At 39.8% G+C, this 18,519-nt stretch overlaps 1 protein-coding gene across 2 annotated transcripts in view; it reads left to right on the forward strand.

Moving 5' to 3' along the window:
• GLRB (glycine receptor beta) overlaps nucleotides 1-16,511 on the forward strand; it is a 212,149-nt gene extending 195,638 nt beyond the window's left edge. For both annotated transcript variants that reach the window (XR_011316977.1, XM_069744125.1), the window contains 2 exons: nucleotides 5,207-5,499; nucleotides 15,595-16,511. Coding sequence is in view for 1 of the 2 variants with exons in the window: in XM_069744125.1 (XP_069600226.1) it covers nucleotides 5,207-5,499; nucleotides 15,595-15,891 (590 nt within the window). In the remaining variant the exon portion in view is untranslated. The remainder of the gene's footprint in view (nucleotides 1-5,206; nucleotides 5,500-15,594) is intronic.
• The last annotated feature ends 2,008 nt before the right edge of the window (nucleotides 16,512-18,519 follow it).

Here is an 18,519-nt window from a genome sequence, read left to right on the forward strand (position 1 = left end):
GGCAGCGTTAACGGACCGCGTTATGCCGCGGTGTAATGCACTCCGTTAATGCTGCTATTAACCCTGTGTGACCAACTTTTTACTATTGATGCTGCCTATGCGGCATCAATAGTTAAAAGACATAATGTTAAAAATAATAAAAAAAAATAAAAAATAGTTATATACTCACCGTCCGTTGGCCCCTCTGATCCAGAACAGGCCTTTCCCGCTCCTCACGACGCCCCGGTGATCGCTCCATGCATTGAGATCTCGCAAGATGATGACGTAGCGGTCTCGCAATGCATGGAGCGGTTATCGGGGCATCGCGAGGAGCGGGAAAGGCCTGTTCTGGATCCGAGGAGCCGACGGAAAATGAGTATATCACTATTTTTTATTTTAATTCTTTTTTTTTAACAGGGATGTGATGCCCACATTGCTATATGCTACATGGGCTGTGCAATATACTACGTGGGCTGTGCAATATACTACATGGGCTGTGCAATATACTACGTGGGCTGTGCAATATACTGCGTGGGCTGTGCAATATACTACGTGGGCTGTGCAATGTACTACTTGGGCTCTGCAATATACTATGTGGCTGTGCTATCTACTACGTGGGCTGTGCTATATACTACGTGGCTGTATATTACACACTACGTGGGCTGTGCTATACACTATGTGGGCTGTGTTATACACTATGTGGGCTGTGTTATACACTGCATGGGCTGTGTTATACACTACGTGGGCTGTGTTATACACTATGTGGGCTGTGTTATACACTACGTGGGCTGTGTTATATACTGCGTGCGTGGGCTGTGTTATGTACTACGTGGGCTGTTATAAACTGCGTGGCTGTGTTATATGCTATCTGGGCTGTTATACACTCCATGGGCTGTGCTATATACTCAGTGGGCTGGGCTATATACTCCGTGGGCAGTGCTATATACTCCATGGGCTGTGCTATATACTACGTGGCTGTGCAATATACTATGTGGCTGTGCTATGTACTACGTGGCTGTGCTATTTACTACGTGGGCTGTTATATGCTACGTGGCCGGCCGCGAGCAATCAGCGACAGGCCCAGTCCGGCCGCGAATTGGTGCGGGATTTGAAATACGCTTCGCTAATTGGTCGCGGTTGGCCGAATCCTGAGCAGAGGTGACTCTTCGTCTTCCTTTCCTGGGGCGGTCCTCATGTGAGCCAGTTTCATTGTAGCGCTTGATGGTTTTTGCCACTGCACTTGAGGACACTTTCAAAGTTTTCCCAATTTTTCGGACTGACTGACCTTCATTTCATAAAGTAATGATTGTCAGTCGTTTTTCTTTACTAAGGGTACCGTCACACATAACGATATTGTTAACGATATCGTTGCTTTTTGTGACGTAGCAATGATATTCATAACTAAATCGTTATGTGTGACAGCGACCAACGATCAGGCCCCTGCTGGGAGATCGTTGGTCGCTGGGGAAAATTCAGCACTTTATTTTGTCGCTGGATCTCCCACAGACATCGCTGAATCGGCGTGTGTGACGCCGATTCAGCGATGTCGTTACTGGTAACCAGGGTAAACATCGGGTTACTAAGCGCAGGGCCGCGCTTAGTAACCCGATGTTTACCCTGGTTACCATGCTAAAAGTAAAAAAACAAACACTGCATACTTACATTCCCGGTGTCTGGTCAGGTCCCCCGCCGTCCGCTTCCCGCAGTGCACTGACTGGTGAGCGCCGGCAAGCCGTAAAGTACAGCGATGACGTCACCGCTGTACTTTCCGGCCGGCGCTCAGTCAGTGCTGGAAGCTGAAGGCAAGGGACCTGACCAGACACCGGGAATGTAAGTATGTAGTGTTTGTTTTTTTACATTTACAACGGTAACCAGGGTAAACATCGGGTTACTAAGTGCGGCCCTGCGCTTAGTAACCCGATGTTTACCCTGGTTACCCGGGGACTTCAGGATCGTTGGTCGCTGGAGAGCTGTCTGTGTGACAGCTCTCCAGCGACCAAACAGCGACGCTGCAGCGATCGACATCGTTGTCGGTATCGCTGCAGCGTCGCTTAGTGTGACGGTACCTTTAGCTGCTTTTTTCTTGCCATAATACAAATTCTAACAGTCTATTCAGTAGGACTATCAGCTGTGTATCCACCAGACTTCTGCACAACACAACTGATGGTCTCAACCCCATTTATAAGGCAAAAAATCCCACTTATTAAACCTGACAGGGCACACCTGTGATGTGAAAACCATTCCCGGTGACTACCTCTTGAAGCTCATCATGAGAATGGCAAGAGTGTGCAAAGCAGTCATCAAAGCAAAAGGTGGCTACTTTGAAGAACCTAGAATATAAGACATATTTTCAGTTGTTTCACACTTTTTTGTTAAGTATATAATTCCACATGTGTTAATTCATAGTTTTGATGCCTTCAGTGTGAATGTATAATTTTCATAGTCATGAAAATACAGAAAAATCTTTAAATGAGTGGGTGTGTCCAAACTTTTGGTCTTTACTGTCATTGGCATTTTAGCTATTTACCAAAACATATTCAAGATAGTTATATAATTAATATGGGCTTCAAGTGCCGATTCTGAGCTTTATTTTGAGGGTATTGACATCTTAATTGGCATAAGAATTTAGCAGTTACAGCTCTTTAATTTGTAGCTGCCTCTTTTTCTAGAATCAGAAAATATAAAGGGGGTGCTCACTGTAAAATTAAGGTACTCTGGAGAAAACTATATAAATCTCAAAAATAATTCCGGCACACTAAAAAGTTCAAAGTGAAGAGTAGTTTATTACATTTCAAAAAGATGATATTTCATTCCATAGCATATCCCGCACACGGTAACAAAGTGAAGTAAATGATTCAGGTATCAAAATTCGACGTTTCTGCTTGTTATAAGCCTTTATCAATAAATACCTGGCCTCATACTCCGTCGCACATAGCACTCACCTATCATGTCTCAACTGCCTCTTTTTCTAGAGACCAGAGGTAATTGGACAATTATCTCAAAAATTCTTTAATGGGCTTTTCTTTCATTGTTCCATCATCAATTAAGTCCGTAAAAGGTCTGCAGCTTATTCCAGGTTTGGCATATACATTTGGAGGCTTTTGCTGTGAACCTACATGTGGTCAAAGGAGCTCTCAATAGAGGTGAAACCGACCATCATTAGGCAGAAAAAAAATAAATCAGAAAGATAGCAGAAATGTTAGGAGTGGCCGAATCAACAGTTTGGTACATTCTGAAAAGAATACACTGGTGACCTTGGGAACTCAAAAAGACCCGGACGTCTGCCGAACAGGGTGCATGATCGCAGAATCCTTTCCATGGTGAATAAAAACCCTTTCACAACATCCACACAAGTGACGACCACTTTCCAGAAAATGTCTGTTTCGGTATCCAAGTCTACCATAAAGAGAAGACTTCATGAGCGCAAATCCAGAGAGTTCACCACAAGCCAGAAGCCACTAATCAGCTTTCAAAATAAAAAAGGGCAGATAAGACTTTGCCACAACAAATCTAAGGAAGCCAACCCAGTTGTAGAAAAGCATTCTTGGGTCAAGTGAAATGAAGATCAACCTGTATTCGAATGATGGGATGAAGGAAGTATGGAGAAGACTTGGAACAGCTCATGATCTAAAGTATACCACATACTCTGTAACACATGGTGAAGTCAGCATGATGGCATGGCATTGGGTCATTAGTGTTTATTAATGATGTGACTGAAGACAGAAGCAGCCGGATGAATTCTGAAGTGTACAGGGTATTACTTTCTGCTCAGATTCAAACAAATGCAGCAAGGCTGATTTGGATGGTGCTTCACAGATGGACAATGATCGACAACATAGTGCATAAGCAACCCAGGACTTTTTTTAAGGAAAAAAAATGGAACATTCTTCTATAACCAGTTTGCAATCCTTTCTAGCATGCATTTCACATGCTTAAGGCAAAACTTTATACAGAAAGACCCACAGACAAGCAACAACTGAAGTCAGCAGCAGTAAAGGCCTGGCAAAGCATCGTATAGGAGGACCACCCAGTGTTTAGTGAAGTCCATGGATCCAGGCTTTAGACAGTCATTCTCTACATAGTATTAAAAGTGAACATTTTGCTTATGGTAAAGTTAATTTGTCCAATTACTTTTGATCCCCTGAAATGACGAGGCTTTGTAGAAAAATGGTTGCAATTCCTTAATGTCTCACAAGATATTTTTGTTCAACCCATTTATTTAAACCTTGAAGTCTACACTTTTACATCTCAGAGAGTTGTTTTATTTCAAAAAGTCAAAATAGTGGCATGCTGAGCCCAAAGATTGTCACTGTCCAAATATATTTGAACCTAACAGTACATCACATAGGAGACATTGAGACTATTGAATATAGATCATATAGAAAACACTGAGATTGCTGCATACATCGCATAGGCCAGAGCACAGTGTGTGCTAATTATGCCCCAAAAATAAGTCCTAATGCTCACACTGATTAGAGTCGGGACATAAGCCAGTGTTGTGTTCATGTTCTGCATAAAAGTGAAAGGGCCAATGGCCGAAGCATTGTGGCCCACAGGTAATTCTGTCCAATGCCCAGATGAAACGACTGAAGGGGCAGCAAGCAGCTTGTTGTTTGGAGTTTCTTAACTCCTTTTCTGACATAGAATTGTTAGTTTGTGCAAATTTTTTATACACACTACTTTTTTCCATCTATTTATTGCAATAAAGGTTTGATACTGGCAGGATATGAGTAGAGAATGTGCAATTTATTATTATTATTATTATTATTCATTTATATAGCACCATTAATTCCATGGTGCTATACATGAGAAAGGGGTTACATACACGGTTATAGATATCGTTTACAGTAAGCAGGTTTACATTGACAGACTGGTACAGAGGGGAGAGGACCCTGTCCTTGCGGACTTACATTCTATGGGATAGTGGGGAAGAGGCAGAAGGTAGGGGGCGAGGCGGCGGCTCTAGCGATGGCGAGGCGGCGGCTCTGGCAATGGCGAGGCGGCGGCTCTGGCGATGGCGAGGCAGCGGCTCTGGTGATGGCGAGGTTTTTTTTTTCTGACACTAAAAATAATGCTTCTAGGTCAGTTGGATTTATATGAAATTGTCCCTAGTTTGCACGAGAAAGAAAATGTTATGTAAACCTATAAGGTTTATTTGTACTTCATATTATAAGACAGAAAATGTAATAACTATATAAATAATTATATGTTGTACTTTCCTTTTCAGGAATATTTTCAGTTCTGAGCTTGGCATCCGAGTGTACCACGCTGGCGCAAGAACTGCCAAAGGTGTCCTATGTGAAAGCCATTGACGTGTGGCTTATTACTTGTCTCCTTTTTGGCTTTGCCTCACTTGTTCAATATGCTGTAGTCCAGGTCTTAATGAACAGTCCAACAAGGATTGAGGCAGAGAAAGCCAAAATTGCAAAGACTGAGCAAGCAGAAGGAAAGGGACCCAACGCTGCAAAAAAGAATACAGTGAATGGGACCGGGACACCAGTTCATATCAGCACATTGCAAGTATGTATCATCGAAAAGGAAATCTTTCACCAAATGTACGCTTTCTGGTCAGAGGACAATATCAAATAGGGACCAAGACACTGATTCCAGCCGTGTCACTTCTATACTAGTGTGTGTTGGTTTTTTTTCCTATTTTTAGGGGGGGTTTTCCAGTATGTTAGCAGGCTAAGCTCTGCTAGTCCACTCTGAGATCAGACGCCTCTCCCAAGATTGATTAAAAGCTTTCAACGAATAACATCAATCACGTTAAAAAATGTTTTAACATGAAGTTTAAAAAATTATTTCTCTCTTGTCTGACATGATCTATTTTATCAGAGGAGAGAGAAACCTTATTTCCAAGTCCCCCACGGTACCTTGTCATCGATGTTGCCATTTCCCCTGCAGCTGTCTTCTCCAGAAAGAAAAATGTCTGGCGCCTGTGCTGTAAGTTTTTTTTTTTTTTTTTTCCTGGAAAGCACAGTTTGCGCTGCCCTTCCACTCCCATCGTATGATGGGAGCTTAAAGTGCAGACTCCAGGGACGTTCAGGAAGGAAATGGAGGCGGTGCACGGAGGCCCTGAGTGACGGCTGGGAGGCATTTGTGTCAGGGGGGAAAAGACGTGCCCCCTGACAAACTGCAGGCAAATTCTAAAAACTGTTATTTCAGCATTGGCAGGGACCCAAACTAAAAGAGCCACTTTGACAGAATGCTGCATTAGTGGTGCACAAGGTGGCTCTTTTAGTTAAAAATGCCTGGGGGGGTGAAAGGTTCCCTTTAATTTTCCAAAAACCCATGTTGAAGAGATGGAGGGTCAGCGGGTGCTCTAGTCTGCTGGCCAAAACTGCATGGACCAAGGCAAATCCCACCGAACACCCGCTTTTCTTTTACCGTTGGTGTAATACTACTTAGACAACACAGGGTGAGGGTTGAACAGTTTGACAATACTTTATTGAACCACAAAACAGGCAAATATCATGTAGAATAGTCCCAGCTCAATATCCAAGATGGTGCAAAATTAGAGTCTCACCCTTCCGCTGACTTGCCGGGATGAAAGCAGCTGTGACATCAGAGTTTCCAGGGCTTGCTACCCCAACTAGTAGCACCCTTCATTTGGCGGGCTTCCACAGAGAGGAGATAACGACAAACTTAGGAAGCTGACAGTGCATTGAGGTACAAAGCCAGGTGACCTGAAGGTTACAACCTGGCTTCTCCGAACATCACCATGGAGCCAGGTGACTGGTGGGTCGCAATCCTGGCTTTCCCAAACGTATCCATGAGGCTCACTTGACTGGTGAGTCCAAATCCTGACTACCCCAAACATATCCATGGGTTCAGTGATGGTCAATGGCGCAAACCAGTGTTCTTTCAGCCGGGGTCCCCTAAGCTGGCATCATGTAGAATGTCAAATCTGTGTCCCTCATGATTGAGCCATGATCCGGCAGCTATCCTGTGGAGTCTAGCTGTGGTCTGTAAACAGTCTTTAGTTTTTTGGATCTCTTGGTTGTCTGTTAAAGACGCATATCCCACTTACAGTATATAGCTTAAAAAAATTGTCCTTCAGGCAGCATCCTGAGGTCAAGAGGAAGATGGGATGAGATTAGCTTGCATTGTTTGACTATGTAATCAATTTGCATAGTTTTTATTCCTGTTTTGCAAGTCCGCAAACCACAGGACCCACACAATGGGCATTCAACATATTAAGCAAATATCCATTGTTCAATGACCCTTGCAAAGATAGCAGACAATAAGTTGAAGGAGCTGATATAAGAGGCAAACATTAGCCTTTCAAAAATATCAAAAATCAACGTTTAAGACTTTTATGACAACAGCATATGGTTCTGAAGATCAAACGCATAAAGACAAAAGTCAACATATAGTTAAGTGTAGTCCTCCTGGCTTACTGAAACGACGTCTGGTTAATTAATATAAAATGCTATGTCATCACACCCACGTCCTCCCATTCCTGTTCATGGATCCCTACAAGTGTCCCTAAAATTTAAAATAAAATCACAAAGCTGGCAAGTTATTTATTTCCTACAGTGAACACTGTAAAAAAACAGACCCAAAATTTTGCTTTTTCATCATACTGACACACAAAAAAATGAGTAAAAAGCAATCAAAAAGTTTAGGTAAAAAATTGTATAAATGAAAACACCAAATCGTCCTGCAAAAAGCAAACCCTAATATGACTAATTCGACAAAAAATATAAAGAAAAGTTGCAGATCGCCGAATGTGCTTTTTCAAAAACAGCTTAATTTTTGAAAAATATTGTTTAGTCTTTAAAAACAAAAAACTGATGTAAATCTGGTATCACTATAATCGTACTAACCCGACAAAAAATTCAGTTTTATCACTTTTACCGCACGATAAACCACACAAAAAACAAAAAGTAAAAACAATAACTGAATTGCTGTTTTTTGTTAATTCTGTCTCTGAAAAATCTGACTAACAAGTAATCAAAAGAGCATTATCTGCCCCAAAATGGTGCCAAATAAATCTCCAACTCATTACTCAAAAAATAAGCTCTCACCTGTCAGAATATGGCGACGGAAAAATGTATATATATTTTTTTTAACGCATTTTTACTCTGTGATCGCAGCAATACAAACTAAACCAATGTATAAATCTGGTATTGCTGTAATCGTACCAACCCAAAGAATAAATCTGCCTAATCTCATATACTGCACAGTGAACCGTGAAAAAATAAAGGTAATTCTTCTTGTACTGTTGTCAAAAATCGGAATAAGGCTCTGCGTTTCCACTGTAAATCCCCCAAACCGTAATAAATGCTCTAAAATTCTGTGATGCACATGTGGATTCAAAATACTAACTGACTACACACCCACAAGAAATCATTAAGCAGTAAAGTTTCCAGTATGGAGTAACTCTGGACGTTCTTCTCTCCTGGCACCTCAGGAGCTCGGCTAATGGAGCCCACAATCAATTAAAAATGGAATCTGCATTCTTAAAGCCATGTAGCAATCCTTCCTATCCGATCTCTGCTGTGTTCTCAAACAGTAGTGTACCACCACATATGGGGTCAATTTTCTTTTATTACCATGTGGAAATTATAAATTTGATGCTAAAACAGTATTTTAGTGGAAAACATTTATTTTTTTATTTTCACATCTAAATGTTCTAAAGTGTCACAAATCACCTGTAGGTTAAAAATGCAAGTGGCACTCTTTCCTTTCCGAGCCCTACTATAAGCCAAAACAGCAGTTTTTGACCACATATGAGGTATCTCCGTGTCTAGAAGACGTTGCTTAACACATTATGGGGTCCGTTTTTTCCTATTATCCATTGTGAAAGTTATAAATTTGGTGTTGAAACAACATTTTAGCAGACAAAGCATAATTTTTGTTTTTACATCCAAATTTGAAAACGTTCTTTGAAGCTTTTTGGATTCAACAAGCTCAAGACCCTCCCCCCAGATGAATTCCTTGATGGGTCTAATTTCCAAAATTGGGGCACTTTTAATTTGGTACCTCTTCTTGTTACAATATACACAATTACATGACAACTATTTGGTTAGTAAGACCAAGGTTTGTAATCCTCAAATGTGTTTTTAGGGGTATGCCTCCCCCTGAGTGTATTGATTCCTGGATGGATTTTCATTGTTTGGTAGCTCAATGTCTCTGTAAGCTTTGAATGGGTCCTGGAATTCCGTCAATTTTACCGAAATGGTGCAGCATCTAATATAGACATAGCTGTGTGTCCAGTACTCACATTAATGCCATATTAGATGTGTTTCTGAACACTGAAAACTAGTGCAATAACATTTGAGGTGTAGTTTTCAGAATGTACAAAAAGATTCATAAAAGTGACAGTGGAAAAAATGCAAATTGTACATTTTCAAACTTGTTATTGCATCAACTACATAAAAAGGTGTCTCAAATTACTCACTACCTTTTTAGATAAATATATTAGAGGGTATAATTAAAAAAAACATTAATGGGGGTGTTCTGTTATTGAATCTCACGGGCTCTGCAAGTATGGCAATTTATTCCAAATGGCGCCAATTTTATGTTCCAAAATTCAAATGGCGCTCTTTCCCTCCCAAACCCTGCTGTTTGTTCCAAACAGCACTTTATGACTGCATATGGGGTATTTCCATGCTCAGAAGAAAGAAGGTAACAAGCTGTGGGTCAACCTTTTTTGTGCTACCTCATGCAAAAGTGAAAAATTTGGGGCTAAAGCAACATTGTTGGGGAAAAAATGACATTTTTCAATATGATGACCTAATATTCTTCAATTCCGTGTGGTGCCTGTGGGTTCAAAATGCTCATTATACCCCTGAATAAAATCCTTGATGGGTGTAGTTTCCAAAATAGGAGGAGGAAGGATTATGGGAGGTTTCTGTCGTGTAGGCACCTTAGGGGTCCTGCAAATGCAACATGTATTTGTGTTCCTAAGTTCAAATAGTGCTCCTTCCCTTCTGAGCACTGCTGTTTGTTTGTCCAACCAGAACTTTCTAACTACATGTCTGGTATCAAAAAAATCAGAAGACACTGTGAAAAAAACTGTGGGGTCCATTTTCTCATGCTATCCCTTTCAAAAGTGAAACATTTGGGGCAAAAGCAACATATTAGAGGAAAAAATACAATTTACACTTTTTTCATTCCACTTTGCATTAATTTCTTTGTAGGGTTGAAACCTTTCCTGACACCAGTTTTGAAGTATTTGAAGGGTGCAGTTTTTAAAATGATATCACTTTTGGGGACTTTCCAATATATAGGCCCCTCAAAGTTTAAATCTGAATAGGTCACTAAAGAAACAGGTTTTGTAAATTTCTTGAAGCAAAAAAAAAAAGAAAAATTGCTGCTCATCCAAACAAAATAAAATGTTGTTTGAAAAATGATGCAGATGTAAATTAGATATATGGGAAATGGTATTAATTAGTTTGTATGGCATGACTAACTAGTTTAGGGATATACTGTTGTGCTCAAAAGTTTACATACCCCGGCAGAGTTTTTGCTTTCTTGGCCTCTTTTCAGATAATATGAATGATAACACCAAAACGTTTTCTCCACTAATGGTTAGTGGTTGGATAAAGCCATTTATTCTCAAACTACTGTGTTTTCTCTTTTTAATCATGACAACTGGGGTATGTAAACTTTTGAGCACAACTGTAGAAATAGAAAATTTGAAAATTGCTAATTTTTCAAAATTTTCACCAAAATTCCAATATTTTAACCAATGCAACACATGTTGATGTAAATTTACTACTAAAATAAAGTATAATGTGTCACGAAAAAACACTCAATCACTGAAATATGTTGAAGCATTCCAGAGGTATTACCACATAAAGTGACACTGGTCGATTTAAAAATATTGGGCTTGGTTAGTAACCCAATAGTAAAGAGGAAATGGCAAATAGATAAAATATAACTTATATAACCTAATAAAAAGTGCTTATGTGCAAGTGATAATTGTGAAAAATGGACACAGGCTAATAGCCTGAATCAATGCGTGGGTTCTACCCCAAATGTCAGAACTTAGAGATAATACAATATGGCTCACTATCAAAGCCCCATTTGGTCCAAACAATTTGGGACCATACTATGGGTACAGTGGGAGCAAATAATTATCTGTAACAAAGATTCAGATTGATGCATGCATTGGTTCTCTTGCCAAGTTTATCAAAACCTATTCTTGGCATAGGTATGATAAATTGGAAATGATGCCACCGCAGACTCAGACTGGGGAATACAGTAGAAAAGTCAAGTGCTACAAATCTCATACCACAGGAGACCACAAAGACCTCAACACAGCTTCTAGAAAAATAGTTAAACTGGTGTCCATACATTAATATATGCAGCAGAAACAAATGCATAATAATTACAATTAACGACCGATATTTTTTGCTGTCACAGTAGTAGTTAATGGAAGAATCTCAGCGGGTGTAAGGGGGTTGGTTCTACCATACTATTCCCCATTCAGTGCCCAGTGAAACAGCACTATGTAGCATCCCCAGCAGTCCTGCATACTTATGCCCTGGTTCGGCTCCCCTGATGAGTCCTAGATGATGAAACACCTTGGGAAGATATAGCTGGAACTTGCACCGGACACTGAATGGGGAATAGTGTGGTAGAACCAACTAAATCCACAAAAAAAGCAAGTCCCCCCTCAGATCTGTCATCTGTTAAAGAAAATATTGGGGGTTTCCATGTTACTGGTAACACAAAGGCTCTGTTAAAGCAAAATGCCCCCCCCCCCCCAATAAAAGAAATCCAGCGCTCCCAATTCCATATGCCCCCCCCCCCCCTCCTTCTAAGCCATACAGTGTGTCTGCACCACATTTAGCATTCACATGTTTGGCATATTTGTAGTGATGACAGCCTGCTTAATTTACTGCATGCATGTTTCCAAAAGCACGAGTTGCAAATAGAATAGAGGAGGCGGAGGGCACCACTAAATATATTAATATTGGGGCTCACCATGGACTGAAAAACTACAGTAATACCAAGAAAAAGAAAAGATCATGTCCACAAGAATGGGAGCACCTCAAACCAATACCAAAAAAATACAAAATTTTTATTGAAAAATATAGCAATAATACATCACACAAAAACAAGACTAAAAACATTTAAAAATGCAATATGCACAGAACAAACGTACACAGCAGTCATATCCTAGTATGGGGAAAATGACTAACCACATCCCTTTCCCCTCCCAAAAATAGAGATAAATATATACAACGTAATGGCCTATGGCTTGGCCATATACCCATATACAATATAAACAATATGAACAATGCAGATGATCTCTGTGAAGTACTCTCAAACCCCCACTAACAAAAATGCAGAACATACATATATATCGACCTGCTGATATCACAGTACCATATAGTACTGAAAAAAGACTTATGACACACAGATGCAAATGCAAAAGGCGATAAACGTGGTGGTCTTAAACATGCCTAAATCCAGCATATACCTGCGCCTAAAAGGAGCTTCTATCATGCGATAAATCAGGGTCTGAAGCAAGCTGGATGAGGGCGAGAGAGACAAGAGAGGGAAAAGGGGATGTGGGGTGCGAACCCACGCGTATCGCCGCAACTATGGCGGCTTCCTCAGGGAAAAAATAGCATATTGTGTGAAGCACTGAGCAAAGACATATATACAATCATAATGAAATTAGGTGGAGTTCACCTGTTGGAGAGCGGCAACAAAGGAACACATGGAGCCAGATGGTTGCGGCCATGTTGTTAATCCTAGATACCGGCGCATAACAAATAAAGTTGTGCGATAACCCGGGCATGCGTACTGGGCTCCATGCAGCTTAGGGTACTTAGGGTGACCAGGGCGCAGCTGCATTTGGTATTACAAAAGCACGAGTTGGGCACAATGTACTGGGCATTATTCCTTACTGGGCACTATAACGTACTTGGCACTACAATTTGCAGTTGATAGTTTTTCAGTTTTCACTCAGTGATCTCTATTGCTGTTTGTTTCTGGTAAACACTCAAGGAGTCAATATCATCCCTACACTTGTAGATAATTTCCCTGAAGGGTGTTATTTCCAATAAGGGGTCACTGATTCTTCTGTTCTGGAACTTGAGGGCTTTGTATATGGAGTCCACAAACTAGTCTTGGAAAATCTGTGCTCCAAGAGTCAAATAGCGCTCCGTTCTTCCTGAGTCTTGCCGTGTGACTAAGACCTCTTTCACACTTCCGTCTTTTTCCTCCCGTCAAAATCCGTCGAGTTTTGAAAAAACAGGATCCTGCAAATTTTTCTGCAGGATCCTGTTTTTTCCCATAGACTTGTATTAGCGACGGATTGTGAAGGATGGCCATGCGTTTCATCCGTCGTGCACTGGATCCGTCGGAAAATAGCGGTCCATCATCCAGAGAAAACGTTCAGAGGAACGTTTTTTCTGCACGTCGGAAAATCGCTCAGCGATGGGTCCTGCGCTGTCCATCGTTGGCTATAATGGAAGCCTATGGACGCAGGATCCGTCGCTGACTGTCAAACACAGGAGTCCAGCGACGTATCCCGTTTTTTCATTCTGAGCATACCCGGAAGGATTTTTTTTATACCTGAAAATGCAGGCATGAACTCCTTCGACACATCCGTCATAACACTGGATGCGTTGCACACGTTTTCCACTATTTTCACAAAATCCGTCGATACGTCACTTCACTGCATTATGACGCACCCTGAATGATGGAAGTGTGAAAGAAGCCTAAGCAGTAATGTACAGCCACATATGGGGGATTGCCATGCTCAGCTGAAATTGTGTGAAAAATTTTGGTGCCATTTTTACCCATTTTCTCATATTAAAATGTAAAATCTGAGGCTAAAACAATTTTTTTTGTGGCAATAATGTAATTATTTTTTTCTTCACTGCCCAATTGTATAAGGTTCTGTGATATCTATTGTAGCATTATGATCACTGCACTCTTAGATGAATTTATTGAGATGTGTAGTTTGTAAAATGGGGTCTGTTATGGAAGGGTTCTACTGTTCTCTTCTCTGCCAATGTGACATGACACCCACAAACCAGAACAGCAAAATCTGCACTGTAATAAGGCTCTTCTTCTTTTCTGAGCTTTGCACTGTGCTTCAAGTAGTTTTTGACCACATATGGGGAGAAATTTTGTAACAAATTGTACCAATCGTGTTCACCTGTTTTCCTTGTGAAAATGAAAAATTTGGGGCTAAAGCAACATTTTTGTAGGAAAAATATCGATTATAATTTTCATGGCTCAGTTATACGGTAAATTTTTAACCATTCTAACTTCCTTACAAACAAAACATGTTTAAAAAAACTATGCAAATGTAAAGTAGACATGTGGTAACTGTTATTAACTATTTTGTGTGACATAACTCTCTGGTTTAAAGGCATGATAGTTTGTAGATTGTGAAATTTTCAAACATTTTACCTAAATTCCGATGTTTTCACAAATAAGCGCAAAACATTATTGACCTATATCTACTACTAACATGAAGTACAATATGTCACGAAAAATCAGTCTCAGAATCGATGGGATCCATTCAACCATTCCAGAGTTATTACTTCATAAAGTGACGTTGGTCAGGATTGAAAAAAAGGACTTGTCAGGAATGTGAAACTAGGCTTCGGGGCGAAGGGGTTAAGGTCAAAATTGGCTTTTTAAAAAATTGTTAATCTGTTATCACAGCACAGATTCCTGCTGTACATTCATTTTTTAGCACACACAGACAAGGAATAGCAGCATGGAAGAAATCATACCTCAGTTTTGACCGGTCTGGTTGTGAATCAAGTTCTGGGGTGATGTAGACATCCATGTAAATCTGTCTGATCTTTGACTGCAATGCACGGACTGACACCAGCTCTCCTGATTAGCGTGTGACAGCCTCATAGAAATATAGGAAAACTTGCGGCCAGTTTGTGCATTGCGATCCAAGATCGAACCAATTTTCACGGATTTCTGAATGTGTCTGTGGTGGTGGCGGGGAGACGCCAGATTCATATTGTCCACTTAGATGAGCCCCAGTGGGGACTTCCCCCAACTTACCTGAACATTTTTCTTCTCTTCCTAAATGAGTTTTAACAAAGAACCATATAGGGTCGAAACGTTGCCTTGCTCCCACTTACTGAATTTTCCCTGTGGTGATTTCACTGTATATGTAATAAATATAGACACTTTTTGCAACATGACGGAACTTGTTGAGTGCGGCTGTTTTTTCTTTTGGCAATTTTATTGGACTCTGTCCACGTTCAGCCTGCACCTCCATCCTAGCAGAGTGCACATCACTTTCTGTTGCTATACATGTCTACATTGTCTAAATTCAGATTTTATAAGGGAATTTATATTTACTAGATCACTAATTGTTACTAGATTTTTAGTCCTCACACATACATTTTAGGATGTCAAGTTACTAAGAATTATCCTTCCTTGGTGACTTCGTGAAGAAGTGTTTGTGCTTATGATTGATTATTAGCCATATTGTATATTCCATGGAGATTTATGCAGGATGTTTCTATTCTCGTTGTTCCCACCTGTCAGGCTGAATGTCGTCTTGCTGAGACATCTTAGAAAACTCAGTCTTCTTTTCCGGTATACGCTATTTGATGTTTTTCAAACATTCTTAGATCAATAATTTAACTTGCTGTTTATTATTCCCAGGTTGCAGAAACGAGATGCAAAAAAGTCTGCACGTCGAAATCCGATTTGAGGTCCAATGACTTCAGCATTGTTGGAAGCTTGCCCAGAGATTTTGAATTGTCCAATTATGATTGTTATGGAAAACCAATTGAAGTCAACAACGGTCTGGGAAAATCTCAAGCGAAGAACAACAAAAAGCCGCCTCCTGCAAAGCCAATCATTCCATCTGAAGCCAAACGGATTGACCTTTACTCAAGGGCACTGTTTCCCTTCTCCTTCTTGTTCTTTAATGTCATATATTGGCTAGTATATTTATGATGACTCGAATTCTAACTTTAAGTTCACTAAACAAGTCGCCATTACTCCCACACTCTTTAAAGCCAACCTGTGATCTTGTCTACATTTGCAAAGCAATATCTCTCATTGTAGATGCCATGCAATTGTAATGAAAATTGGCTTTTTTAAATGGAAGCATGACACTGCAATGTCTGTGCTTAAAATGATGTATATAAGTGTAAGGTTTCTGCTATTAACAGTTATGAGTAATGCATACATTACCCCCTCCCCAGCCTCTGCTGTTTTAACATGAAAAGTTATGAGATGCTTTCAAAAGAGATTTGTGCACGTTAAGCCTCATTCCAACCATAGATCAATATATGTAGTATATAAAGATCAATCCTTATTCTTTTCAAAGAAAAATTATATGCGTTTGGATTGCACTGTGTCCAGACAAAATGTACAGATCTTCATACCATATAAATATACTGACTTCATAATGAAACCGATTATAAGGCTCCTGTCAAGGTGTAAGATAAATGATCAAAGACTATTTTTTGTAAAATAATCTATTTACGAATCTGCGCTGTATACTTTGCGTGAGCTAAAAGTTAATGTGTACAAAATAAAAAAAAATCTATTAAAGCTGGAAGTGAAACGTCTCAGCTGATGTATTTTTTTTTGTTACCACTTTTAACTACATCAGGGTTCTTAAACTGTGAACTCGTTAAAAGTAGTAGCATGTAGCATAAACAAGGCGCCATCTCAAAAATCACAGCAAAACCTCCAAGGAAGCAGCTTTAGGAAAAAGACTCATATCTTTTTACCTAGAGCTTCTTTTAGGAAACCTTCTGCAGGTCCACCAGTTTCTTAAAGACGTCCCGTGCACATGCTATAAAAATAGCTTCAAAACTCTTTAAACCCGCTTAAGGAAAGGAAAAACTCGTCCAAAAACGCCAACAATGGAGCTTTTACAGAAGTGTTTTCCAATTGAAAACTTTTCGTTTTTGACTGCCTTAAAACAGGACCCTATGGGTGGTTGCACGTGATCAGTAAACGCTGCAGGCTGGACGTGTACATGTGCAGAGTCCAACCCGCAGCAGGCAGATGTTAGACGCCCGCGGCTCACCTGCGGAAACGGACATGCAGTGCATCTGCAGACCGCAGTATGTCCATTTCTTTCATGAGACACTAGTCTCTGCAAGATAAATATCACCCATGTGTTAGACGCGGTGAATCCAGTAGTTCAGTGAACTCAAGCGGATTCAACTGGGTTCAATAGACTGCAGCGCTTTGGACACAGCGGACATGCTCTGTGTCCAAAGCGCCACTTCCGGATCGTCTGCACGTACCCGTATACTGCAAGCAATTAATGTGCCACTTTTATCATTTATTTAAAAAAAATTGTATGAATTCTTAGGGAAATAAAATGAGTGTCATGTCATAAAATAAGAAAAGGTATGATATAGGCTTGGAGCTGTCTGCAGATCAATGTAATACGAAGCATTCGCCCTAGAGGCCAAAAACATTTTTTCATTGCTAGAAAAATTAAGTAATGACTGGCATAAAAAGTAATTCTAGAAAGATTTTCACTTTCTGGTCACTTAGTATTCATCAGTGAGACCCAAGCTTTGAGGACCAGGTAAAGTACAATCACACATGGGAGAAGAAAACTGTATAAATATTCTAGCATTTTGTGTTCTGGCTCATTCACACTGACATATAAAATTATAGCTCAAATACAAATGTGCTATGTGTGCAGATAATTATTAATTTATTTTTCTGTTCTAATAGTAAATGGAACAAATATGAACATGTGAATTATGCACTGAGCCTGCATTTTTAATTGACTCCTATGGGTTAAAAATAATACCCATATAGATTCTATGGAACATCTTGCATATTGAAAAAAAAAATCCACATATCGAAAGCGTTATGAGAAAATCAAAGCCGGAATGTGTATGAAAATATGTACTGGCAGTGGAGGTTTTTAAAAAAAACAAAAAAAAAACAATTTGCATAGAGTCTTAATATTCTTAATACAGCAAGATGGTAACATACCCATGTAATCAGGTGCAATATTCTACGCAAAGCACTCATTTGAGGTTAGGGTGCAACATCAATAATTTTACTTTGTGTTTTTAAATTTTTTTATATGTAAGGAAGAAGTTAGCGGGGGAAGCTGTGACATCAGGAGAATAAACAAACGGGTAATAAAGATAATATTTTTTTCTTCAGGTTCATTTATTAGATGTGTTCTCTTTTTATTAAAGGTGTGTAAGAACAGTTGCGCATCTTTTCAGCTCCTCCATAACTTTTTGTGACCTGGATTGTAGAGATTTTTGGTCTCTTCCCTATTGTTGATTTTGTGAAGATGTGTATGCAGTCATAAGGGACATCTAAACTTTTATTTGTAAGTGGTGTTGTATATCTGTCACTGCTTGTTTCAGACTTTTATCGACAAATTAGCATTTTTATGCTAAACATTACACATTGGTACAAAATTGCATGAAGGTATTCATGACTGTAAGCTGCTCAGTGGCTTAAAGGTAACCTGTCAGGTCTGATAACTCTATTAACATACAGATATAGGGTTAATTTTCAGGTTAATAGCTTTATGAAGATGCTCTGAAAGTGCAGAACCCAGGAGAAAACAAGCTTTATTTATAT

This window comes from Ranitomeya imitator, chromosome 1 (assembly GCF_032444005.1).
Source record: "Ranitomeya imitator isolate aRanImi1 chromosome 1, aRanImi1.pri, whole genome shotgun sequence".
Taxonomy (NCBI): Eukaryota; Metazoa; Chordata; class Amphibia; order Anura; family Dendrobatidae; genus Ranitomeya; species Ranitomeya imitator.